The 12269-nt window shown below is 40.6% G+C and overlaps 1 protein-coding gene across 1 annotated transcript in view; it reads right to left on the minus strand.

Moving 5' to 3' along the window:
- The window catches only part of LOC126295370 (uncharacterized), a 154496-nt gene that overhangs the window by 87926 nt on the left and 54301 nt on the right, over nucleotides 1-12269 (minus strand). The window contains exon 5 of the mRNA XM_049987851.1: nucleotides 4031-4477. Coding sequence (XP_049843808.1) covers nucleotides 4031-4300 — 270 coding nt within the window. The 5' untranslated portion in view covers nucleotides 4301-4477. The remainder of the gene's footprint in view (nucleotides 1-4030; nucleotides 4478-12269) is intronic.

The following is a 12269-nucleotide window of genomic DNA, read 5'->3' on the forward strand; positions in this document are numbered from 1 at the left end:
GAAAATTGTAAGAAAGTAGCTATCAATCTGGCCACTATGTTTGGTTCAACATATACAGGGTGGTCCATTGATCGTACCCGAGCCAAAAATCTCACGAAATAAGTGTCAAATGAAAAAACTACAAAGAACGAAACTCGTCTAGCTTGACAGGGGAAATCAGATAGCGCTATAGTTGACCCGCTAGGTGGCGCTGCCATATGTCAAACGGATATCAACTGCGTTTTTTAAAAATAGGGACCCCCATTGTTTATTGCATATTCGTGTAGTGCATAAAGAAATAAGAATGTTTTAGTTGGACCACTTTTTCCGCATTGTGATGGATGGCGCTATAACAGTCACAAACATATGGCTCACAATTTTAGACGAACAGTTGGTAACGGGTATGTTTTTTAAATTAAAATACATATCATAGCTACATTAGAACATTATATTTCGGTTGTTCCAATGTGATACAGGTACCTTTGTGAACTTGCCATTTCTGAGAACGCATGCTGTTACAGCGTGATTACCTGTAAATACCGCATTAATACAATAAATGCTCAAAATGATGTCCGTCAACCTCAATGCATTTGGCAATACGTGTAACGACATTCCTCCCAACACCGAGTAGTTAGTCTTTCATAATTTTCGCACATGCATTGACAATGCGCTGACGTATGTTGTCAGACGTTGTCGGTGGATCACGATAGCAAATATCCGTCAACTTTCCCCACAGAAAGAAATCCGGGGACGTCAGATCCGGTGAACGTGTGGGCCACAGTATGGTGCTTTGATGACCAATCCACATGTCATGAAATATGCTATTCAGTATCGCTTCAACCGTACGCGAGCTATGTGCCCAAGATACATCATGGTGGAAGTACATCGCTATTCTGTCATGCAGTGAAACATCTTGTACTAACATCGGTACAACATTAAGTAGGAAAGCAGCATACATTGCACCATTTAGATTGCCATCGATAAAATGGGGGCCAGTTATCCTTCCTCCCATAATGGCTCACCAGACATTAACCTGACAAGGTCGCTGATGTTCCACTTGACGCAGTCATTGTGGATTTTCTGTTGCCCAATAGTGCATATTATTGGTTTGCGTTACCGCTGTTAGTGAATGACGCTTCGTCGCTAAATAGAACGCATGCAAAAAATCTTTCATCGTCCCGTGATTTCTCTTGTGCCCAGTGGCAGAACTGTACACGACGTTCAAAGTCGTCGCCATGCAATTCCTGGTGCGTAGAGATATGGTACTGGTGCAATTGAGGTTAACGTAGGATTCTCAAGACCGACTTTTTTGAGATTCCCGATTCTCGCGCAATTTGTCTGCTACTGATGTGCGGATTAGCCGCGACATCAGTTAAAACACCTACTTGGGCATCATCATTTGTTGCAGATCGTGGTTGACGTTTCACACGTGGCTGAACACTTCCTGTTTTCTTCAATAACGTAACTATCCGGCGAACGGTCCGGACACTTGGATGATGTCGTCCAGGATACCGAACAGCATACATAGCACAGGCCCGTTGGGCATTTTGATCACAATAGCCATACATCAACACAATATCGAGCTTTCCCGCAATTGGTAAATGGTCCGTTTTAACACGGGTAATGTATCATGAAGCAAATACCTTCCGCATTGGCAGAATGTTACGTGATACCATGTACTTATACGTTTGTGACCATTACAGCGCCAACTATCACAAAGCGAAAAAGTGGTCCAACTAAAACTTTCATATTTCTTTACGTACTACACAAATATGTAATAAAAATGGAGGTTCCTATTTAAAAAATGCAACTGACATACGTTTTACCTATGGCAGCGCCATCTAGTGGGCCAATCATAGCGTCATGTGGTTTCCCCCTTCAAGCTAGACGAGTTTCGTTCTTTGTAGTTTTTTCGTTGGATGCTTATTCCATGAGGTGTTTCGCCCGGTCACTATCAATGGACCACCCTGTATATGCGAATCGTCGTTTACGAAAATGAATTATTTGAAGAACACACATCGGTCAACGTTGACGGACGCCCACCTCGAAGACACACTTCGCATTTGCTGTACCCCTCATAATTTTCATTAACCTTTTCAATAACTATAAAGTAAGGAAGATATGTTGAACTTTACGGCGAGTTACAGTAACGAAAAAATGTTCCTTTAATAGAAATCCAGATCCAGAACAACGTGCGGTGATGTACTCGACGACGAACCTGGGTGCACGAATGGCAAAACGTCATTTTTCGGATGAGTCCAGGTACTCTTTACAGCATCGTGATGGTCGCATCCGTGTTTGGCGACATCGCGGTGAACGCACATTGGAAGCATGTATTCATCATCGCTATACTGGCATATCGCCCGGTGTGATGGTATGGGGTGCTATTGGTTACACGTCTCGGTCACCTCTTGTTCGCATTGACAGCACTTTGAACAGTGGCCATTACACTTCAGATGTGTTATGACCCGTGGCTCTACCCTTCATTCGATCCCTGTGAAACCCTACATTTCGGCAGTATAATGCACGACCGCATGTTGCAGGTCCTGTACGGGCCTTTCTGGATACAGAAAATGTTCGACTGCTGCCCTGGCCAGCACGTTCCCCAGATCTCTCACCAATTGAAAACGTCTGGTCAATTGTGGCCGAGCAACTGGTTCGTCACAATACGCCAGTCACTACTCTCGATGAACTGTGGAATTGTGTTGAAGCTGCATGGGCAGCTGTACCTGTACACGTCATCCGAGCTCTGTTTGACTCAATGCCCAGGAGTATCTAGGCCGTTATTACGCCGAGAAGTGGTCGTTCTGGGTACTGATTTTTCGAGATCTATGAACCCAAATTGCGTTAAAATGTAATCACACGTCAATTCTAGTATAATGCATTTGTCCAATGAATACCCGTTTATATTTCTTCTTGGTGTAGCAATTTTAATGACCAGTAGTGTAAAAAACAGTACCTTTTAATTATTAGTTTTTTCTGGACCTCAATAAAAATTTTACACTGAATGCGGACCCCACTGAAAACTACTTGCCGACCCCTGCTTTAGGTATTAATTCACGGAAAAAAGCTGCAGTATACAGGGTGAGTCATATAACATTACTGCTGGATATATTTAGTAAACCACATCAAATACTGACGAATCGATTCCACAGACCGGATGTGAGGAGAGGGGCTAGTGTAACTGGTTAATACAAACTAAAAAAAATGCACGGAAGTATGTTTTTTAACACAAACCTAAGTTTTTTTTAAATGAAACCCCGTTAGTTTTGTTAGCACATCTGAACATATAAACAAATACGTAATCAGTGCCGTTTGTTGCATTGTAAAATGTTAATTTCATTTCAAGATATTGTAACCTAAAGTTGACAATTGAGTACCACTCCTCCGCTGTTTGATGTTGTCCCAATTTACATTACCAGAGATGACAGGCCGTACACTGACTTTCTCACTGTGAAGTGGAATGTTCAAATATCTCTTGAGGGTTCCTCACCATCCAGCACCTGGCGTTCAGTGAATTAACTTGAACAGGAAGGGGTTTGTAACTCTTCTTTCAACATCAGAAATGCCATTTTGTTTTGCCTTTGAAACCAAACACATCTTGAACCACATCTTATAAGCTACTATTCACTGGGATACCAACAGTCAGAAATTTTTCTACCAATACTTTACGTGTTTCTTGAAATGACTGAGAACAAATGTAGCGTGCAACTATAGCTATCTTTCCTGAATTGAATAAAACATTTTCCACTAGCAGAGCTGCGCTCCTCGTACTGCACTGATACGTAACCATCTGACAAAAGGCAGAAGTCAGTCTACACCAGCTAGTCGCTAGTTGTGCGAGAGTCTTTCATAAATAGTCATGGGAAGTGGTAAGCTGTGAGTTTTGTTGTTGCTAACTCCGTATATACAGTTAGATATCAAAATATACAGCTCCACTAAATATAGTTTTTGTGGTAATCACAAGCACATGGTACCATAATTTGGTAAACCCTAACTAATTTATGCAAAGCATTTTTAGCATAAATAATTTCACACACTGACTTCTTACCTGTTTGCTCATATCCCTGCATTCCACAATGTCACCTTCGTCCCACCTCGGAATGTTCAGACTGGGTATTGCTGTGGGTACTAATTTCTTTCTCAAGGGTAATCCGAGAAGTTCGTTTCTCAAATCTCGTACGTAGTCCTCTGGCCGAAAATGTACAGAGCACACCCGTGCAGTTCTCACGTTGATTACGTCGGGCCGCCTGCACCTCGCGATCCACTCGCGCCGCAAGTGTTCGTCTTTGGGGAAAGAGTGACACACGACACCTGGCATCTTGCGGGCATTGGTAACACATCTTAACACTGCACAGTGATACTGGCTGCAGGACGGACTCCGAGACGGCGGAGGGCCGGCGGACTGGTGAGCCCGCGGCAAGCAGCTGGCGCAACTGAAGAGCCCGCCTCTCCCTCTTGTGACTTTGGATTTGCAGGCGGCAGAAACACCGTTGTCCTGTCGGTGTAAAAGATAACAAAATGTCACCATAAACAATTTCTTGCACTACGTTCGACATTCACATACTGGCTTTTCTATACCAAAAGGGGAGTGGGGGTGGGGGTGGGGGTGGGGTGGCAGAGGGGGTTTATTTTATGCACAGCTTTTGTAAATAGTGTACTCTAATCGTATACCCTACATTTTAAAAGTGTTGATGAAAATACTTATTGTTTCAACGAAATCTTCTGCCAGACTGGAATTGCTTCAACTTTTTCAGCTAATCTTAGTCTAAGAACTGAAGCCCGATTGATATGTCTTAGTATACAAAACTTTCCACAAGAAATGTCATAGTCAATATTTTCAGGCTCTCGGCCCTAATTACACATCATTAAATCCTTCAAAAGTATGTTGTTCAGAAAAATGACAAACAATTAACAAAATTTGTATTTTTAATTTTTTTAAAAATAAAGTACCACTTGTTGGCAGTACACATTATGGAAAAGGCATTGGTATTTCTAGGGTTAAACATTAAGAGCTGGCAAAAACAAATGGGACAGGGGCATTAAGTACAGGGCGATTCAGAGAAGGAGAAATTTTTAAAATTTGAGTTGATAACCTTGGGATATTGTAAGCACTGATTAACAAACAAAGACCAGTTCATGCCGAATTGCCATTTAGTGTCCAGCAGTAAACCTTCTACCTCACCACCACGACCCCCTTCCCCCGCTATTTGAAGAATCAAATTCTAGTGCATAAAACAGCTTTAGACATCGGATTACTTTTTAAATAAGTAAACATGCTCACTTTTTTATGATAAGCATGTAAGAAAGTTTAGGAAAGGTCTGAAACTATGTTTCAAATTTGTTGGAAATTACTCAAGTGTTCTCATTATCAAACAATGCATGAATTTTAGTGAGGGTAATTTTCACTCCATTTTATGCAAAAGCTAGTTTTTCATGCATCTCAATGTTTATGACATTACATTTCCTAAATTGTGTGTCATACAATGTTATAATTTTGGAAGCATATTCAATGGTAAATGTGATACTGTCAGCAAACAGAGTTAGTATGTAAGAAGTAAAAGTAAAATATCATGACTGATGCGGCAATTTTACTGTAGGAACAGTGAAAATGTAGTTAGTGTACTGAGCAATTTCCTTTCATCATTTTGTGTGTGTGTGTGTGTGTGTGTGTGTGTGTGTGTGTGTGTGTGTGTGTGTGTGTGTGTGGTTGGGGGGGGGGGGGGAGGGGGAGAGGGATTGAAGCTTAATAAAGATCTGGGATTATGTGCGAAGTTTGTTAGAAGCCACTAAATCACACTGCAACACATTACTATCATGCACTTAACATCTTGAGACAGGATTCTCTTGTACATGCAGTAAACTGAGATAATCTGTTTGTAATGCGACAGAATAATCTTTCCTTATTCACCACGACTCTGAGTCCCCTAAGAAATCTTTAATCATTGCAATATATGCTATTAATGAATAATGTTTCAGCTGCCTTTTTTATGTCAAATACATAGTAATGTTTCCCTGGTATGCAACACAGATTTGTAGATGCACTCACTTGATGCAGTAATTATTGTTTGTTATTTTTATTACTGATATTGTTATCATCATCATCATCATCATCATCATCATCATCTGGGTATCGACTGTGTTCAGTTTAGCCATATGTTTCTGGCATTCCATATGGTTCTCACTCACTCTCCATGGGCTAATCCCTCGAGTATACTCAGTTCAAGATCTTTTGTTTTTAACTTCATTCTCTTCCTGTCCTAACAAACAGTTTATCTTTGGAGAATGTTTTACTATTCACTATACGAACTGCTTCTATCTGGATTACTTAGGTCCTTTTCGCTTACTGCACCCACGGCACCTCAGTGAGCTGCCATGATAGAAATAAAATTTCCTGCCCAACTACCAAAGTTAAACAGTGTAGGGGGCCACTGAGTACCTGGCTAGGTGACCTGACTGAGAATGCTGGGTGCTTCATTGGCCGGGGAATTCAAGTCACTGAAATGGTGTCCAATTGAAAGATTCAAACTAGGCCAGGTGGCCATATGGTGTCATCATCATCATTACCAGCAGCATCATCATCCAATATATATCACCAATCTTTTATGTAAGCCTCTCTGTTTTGAGTCCCTGAACATTGTGACAAACTTTCAGTTTTTGTTTTCTAATGTCTGCTGTCAGGTCCGACAATTCCTTCATCGCTTTATGGGATTTCAGTCTTATCTATCCTTCGTGTATCTTGAGCAAACAATTTTTTTCCAAGATATTATTCTTCTTTCAGGATGTTTTCCAGATCACCTATGTTGTTGAGGATTTTAAGTTTTGCTTCCATACAGAGCATCAGCTTTTGTTCACTGTGTTGTAATGTAACACCCGTATGTGTTAACATACACTTGCTGTAATGAAAAACTCTGTGCCTTCTTTTTGAGGATCATTGGTTCTAAGATTTTAACAGAAGACAGGGTGATTCGAGGAAACAGGGTATTGAAAAAAAGACTTAACTATCATTAAGAAAAATAAAATTGTCATCAATATTAAAAAAACATCCAATTTAACAATATACAAAAGCAAATTTATTTCTCAAACATGGTATCTTGCAGGCAAGCTAAATTTTTGTGCAAACATACCTGCAATTTCTTCGATAAATTGTGCACAGTTTGAAGTAACATTTCAACAGTAATTTCAGCGATTGCTTCTCGGATCTTAGCTTTCGACCAGTAAACCCCTGAATTCTTTAAAGAATTAACTCCCATAGCACACAGCTTCAGGCTTTTGATTACTTTACGGATAAGTTGAAATGTTAAACATTTAACATTAAGGATGTAAGTGAGAAAAAGTTGAGAAAATATTTGAAATAACATTTAAAGTTTCTGGGAATTCGCTAAGTGTTTCATTATGAAGCACTAGATGAGTATAGTCAGAGAAGTTGTGCTCCATTTTAAGCAAGAGCTAAGTTTTTCACACATTGATACGTTCATGACATCACATCTTTTGAACTGCATGTTGTACAAAGATATAATTTTTCAGGGATATTGAGTGGTATATGTGGGTGCTGCTGTGTGCAAACTGTGTTGGAAATAGTTTGACGTAAAGAAATAATACATTAGAATGTCTTGTCTGATACTGAAGTTTTACTATATAAATAGCAAAGCTGTAGTTTGCAAAAAATGTTTTTTACAGCTACAGGTTGCCTATTTAATGGTTTCCATAGGCAACAAAAATTGATTTTAGTGTCCCCTATAATTATTGATCACAACAATAAAATTAAAATGCTTTCACAATCTATGCATTAGGCGGTACGATCTGAGGTTAAATGTTAAAACTCGGTATGACAAATATTACGCTGCTTACCTGGAGGCAATGTAACTGGTGATGCATGTGCATGCTACTGACCATTACAACTCTAATATCGTTGTGAGATAATCCTTGGATGAAATAAACTAATAATAAGATGAAGAGGCCACTCACTCATTTTGGTAAATTAAAAATGAATAATACACACCAAAATAAGGCATTAAAAGGAAATTTATTGAAAAAGAAAATGTATCAGAAGTGTTGAGAAAAAGATGACCGGAAGACAGAACACACCGTAGCTGAGTGGACAGCGCATTGACTCGTCATGCCTGAGGGCCTGGGTTGTTCAGGGACCGGGTGTTTGTGTCGTCTTCATGATCATCATTTCATCCTCGTCGGCGCACGAGGCACTGAAGTGGCGTCAGCTCAAAAGACTTGCACCGGGCCATCAGGTCTACCCACTGGGAGGCTCCCACCACACGACATTTATTTTCACAACATAGTTAACCAATTCTTCAATTGCTTCTTGGTAGAACAAGACAATACTAAATGAAAAGCAGTATACTGTTACATTCTACAGGATTAATTTACTCAGGTTAACTGATATTCAGTCCAACTGGTTTAAGTTGTCAAAGAACTCAACCTTTTTACACTGGACAAGAGTTTATTGATCTGCATTGAGGCATAAACATACAGTAAGTGCCATCTTCTGACACTGTGGTGGTAATGCAAATTAAAAGGTTTATTATCGTTGTTGTCATCATCGTCATCAATTGCAGTAATACACATTTAGCAAAACAAATAAATATACATAAAAATGAACATGTGAAAATATATATTGTAGACAAGTTTTAAAATTGCTGTGACTACACTCTGATGTTGATGGACTCGATCCAGCAGAGTGCCTTGTGGGATGCTTGATGGAGCTTCTCAGTGCCACCAGAGAAGCATCCGATTCACAAGGTGGTTCACTGTTTGGGTGTCACCACAGTCACACACACTGTCACTTGAAAAGCCCCACTTGAGCATGTTCTCGAGTCCAATATCTGTTTAACTGCACCCACACCTCCCGCGCCTGGTGGAAGCCTGGAACTGGAACTGTCGGATTGCCTACTAGATCGTGGTTTCGGGTTCTCATAACTTGCCACTCACGTTTCCACTCTGGGTCCTGGTCGAATCCTGTGGATAGCAAGGACTCCCATTTCATATGCTGGTGTTCTAGATTTTAGGCGTTTCCTGGGCAGTGATAGCAAATCGTCACGAAGAGGGATCGAGTTGTTTTCAGAAACTTGCTGACAGAGATTGTAAAGAGCAGCCTTTTGACGGAGGTCTGGTGGACAGATGTTTGAAAGCACTGGTATCCAGCAAGTAGGTGTAGACCAGACTGTACCACTAATTACTCTCATAACTGTGTTCAGTTGAACATCTACTTTCACTACGCGGGCGCTTCGGAGCCAAACTGCTGCACAGTATTCTGTTGCTGAGTATACCAGTGCAACGGATGCTCCTTGGAGGACTGATGATCGTCACGAAGAGGGATCGAGTTGTTTTCAGAAACTTGCTGACAGAGATTGTAAAGAGCAGCCTTTTGACGGAGGTCTGGTGGACAGATGTTTGAAAGCACTGGTATCCAGCAAGTAGGTGTAGACCAGACTGTACCACTAATTACTCTCATAACTGTGTTCAGTTGAACATCTACTTTCACTACGCGGGCGCTTCGGAGCCAAACTGCTGCACAGTATTCTGTTGCTGAGTATACCAGTGCAACGGATGCTCCTTGGAGGACTGATGTGGTTGCTCCCCGTGTACTGCCTGACAGCTTTCTCACAAGGTTCACTCGTGTTTGCATCTTCTTGCCCAAGTTGGAAAGGTGTTTTTTGTATGTTAAAGTTCTTTCCAGAGTGAGTCTCAGGTGCTTTGGGCTTTCGTCGTATGTGACTGTACCGAGAGAGCCGAACTGTTGACTGATCTTTGCTGATGAAAGGCGATCAGACAGGTGGAACAGGCTTACCTCACTTTTAGAAACATTTGGACTCAGTAATTAAAAGGTGAAGTTGAATAATAAAATACATAGTTAAGGAGAAAACTAGGAAAGAGAGAACTCAAAAAATAGTATCTACATGACCTTTTACAATATATAACTGTTTTTTCACATTTAGTGTTTTTTTTTTTTTTTTTCATTTTCTCCATTTATATTTATTTTTTATTCAACTTTAACTTTTAAATTAAATTACCTCCGCACTGTCAAAAATGACATTTGGGTTTGGGTTTGTGTGTGTGTGTGTGTGTGTGTGTGTGTGTACTTGCGCTCCTCAGTCTAGACAAGTAACATCTTTTGCAATGTTGTTTACAAACATTGTAACTTCTCTGATGACAACAGCATTTTAACCTGAAAACTGGTTAACCTGAATAAATTAATCTTGTATAACGGCAATATACTGTTCTTCATTTCCTAAAAACAATAGCAGACAGCTGAAGGAATATTGGGAAAAAAAACAAGAGAACCATAAATAAGGAATTGAAACTAAAGTTTGAATGTAGCTCTGAGATGGTCCGATGAAGAAAATAATAGTAATAGTAATAGAAATAGTAATAATAATAATAATAATAATAATAATAATAATACTGATATAGTGCAGTACAAAGACTACATGACTAATTTGCATGAGATTTGTGGCAACAATGGCTCTAACCCAGTGCATATTACGTCTAAATAAGCTCGAGTAACAGATACGAAAGCCAGTGTCTCAGGAACCTGTGACAGGCGTTTTCAGTGGGTGAGAGATCTGGACAACGTACCAGCCACAGTAGCAATCTAACATCGTCTGCATCAAGGCGGATCTCGGGATCGCATATAAAACATGTAGTCTCGCATTGTGTTGTTAAAAGGTAACGTCACACATACCTCAAAGATAATGTGCAGATTAAAACCTTAACACTTTAGAAATTTAACATGTGCTATCCAAGCCATGAGTTACCGTGTTGTGTACATAATGCTATCACACACCAGCACGGTGCGTGCTGCTGCTGCATAAACGTGCAATCTGCCAATGTTCTTTCTCCCCTGAGACTCCACACAAATCTACAGCTATAGTCCGCAAGGCACATTACGCTTTGTAGCAGAAGATATTCTGTCACTGTTACTTCCCCTTTTCCTGTTGCAGTTGTGAAGAGTTTGCTGGAAGAACAATAAGTGGTATGCCTCCGACTGAGCTCTAAACACTCTCAGTTTTTCCTCTGTGATCTTTTCGCGGGACATACAGATTACGAGGCAATATATTGTTTGACTCTTCTAGAAAAATATGCTTTTGTCATTTTGAGAATAAACAGCACCAACGCCTCTCCTATAGTGTCTGCCACTAAAGTCGGCTGAGCATCTGCACGACACTTTTAGTGGTTTATAAACAAACCTATAATGAAATACGCTGCTCTTCTTTGGATCTTCTCCATTCCCCCTATTGTAAGGATCCCAAACTGACAAACAATCGTGTGATCATGAAGTAATGAGTCTTTCTGGCTATTTCCGCACAATAAAAGACATTTGATTACACTGGGGTAGGGGAGAGGGTGGGAGGTGCAATTCACTACAATTCTCAAGCCTCATACCTTCTCTCAATGACTTCCAGACTGCAGTAAACAAAAGGGGGACATTCCTCTATGATGTCCACAGCTAGCTCTGAAAGTATGCAGTTTTTTTTTTCTTACACCTGTAACACCAAAAATGCAGAATGCATGGCACCTGCTCTCTCTCTCTCTCTCTCTCTCTCTCTCTCTCTCTCTATCTATCTATCTATCTATCTATAATGTTTGCTACATGAAAATGTTTGCTTGTGTCTGTGTATGTGGGGATGGATATGTGTGTGTGTGTGTGTGTGTGTGCGTGCGCGAGTGTACACCTGTCCTTTTTTCCCCCTAAGGTAAGTCTTTCCGCTCCCAGGATTGGAATGACTCCTTACCCTCTTCCTCAAAACCCACATCCTTTCGTCATTCCCTCTCCTTCCCTCTTTCCTGGCGAAGCAACCTTGGGTTGCGAAAGCTAGAAATTCTGTGTTTGTGTGTTTTATTTATTGTGCCTGTGTACCGGCACTTTCCCGCTTGGTAAGTCTTCGAATCTTTGTTTTTAACATATTTTTCCCATATGGAAGTTTCTTTCTATATATATATATAGATTCCAAGACTTCCCAAGCGGGAAAGCGCCGGCAGACAGGTACATGAACAAAACACACAAACACACACACAGAATTACGAGCTTTCGCAACTGGCAGTTGCTTCGTCAGGAAAGAGGGAAGGAGAGGGAAAAATAAAAGGATGTGGGTTTTAAGGGAGAGGGTAAGGAGTCATTCCAATCCCGGGAGCGGAAAGACTTCCCTTAGGGGAAAAAAAGGACAGGTGTACACTCGCACACACACACACACACACATATCCATCCGCACATACACAGACACAAGCAGACATGTCAACCTCACAACATCCCTACAATGACCCCATTAAATTTT

The sequence above is a fragment of the Schistocerca gregaria genome, chromosome 11, assembly GCF_023897955.1.
Source record: "Schistocerca gregaria isolate iqSchGreg1 chromosome 11, iqSchGreg1.2, whole genome shotgun sequence".
Lineage (NCBI taxonomy): Eukaryota > Metazoa > Arthropoda > Insecta > Orthoptera > Acrididae > Schistocerca > Schistocerca gregaria.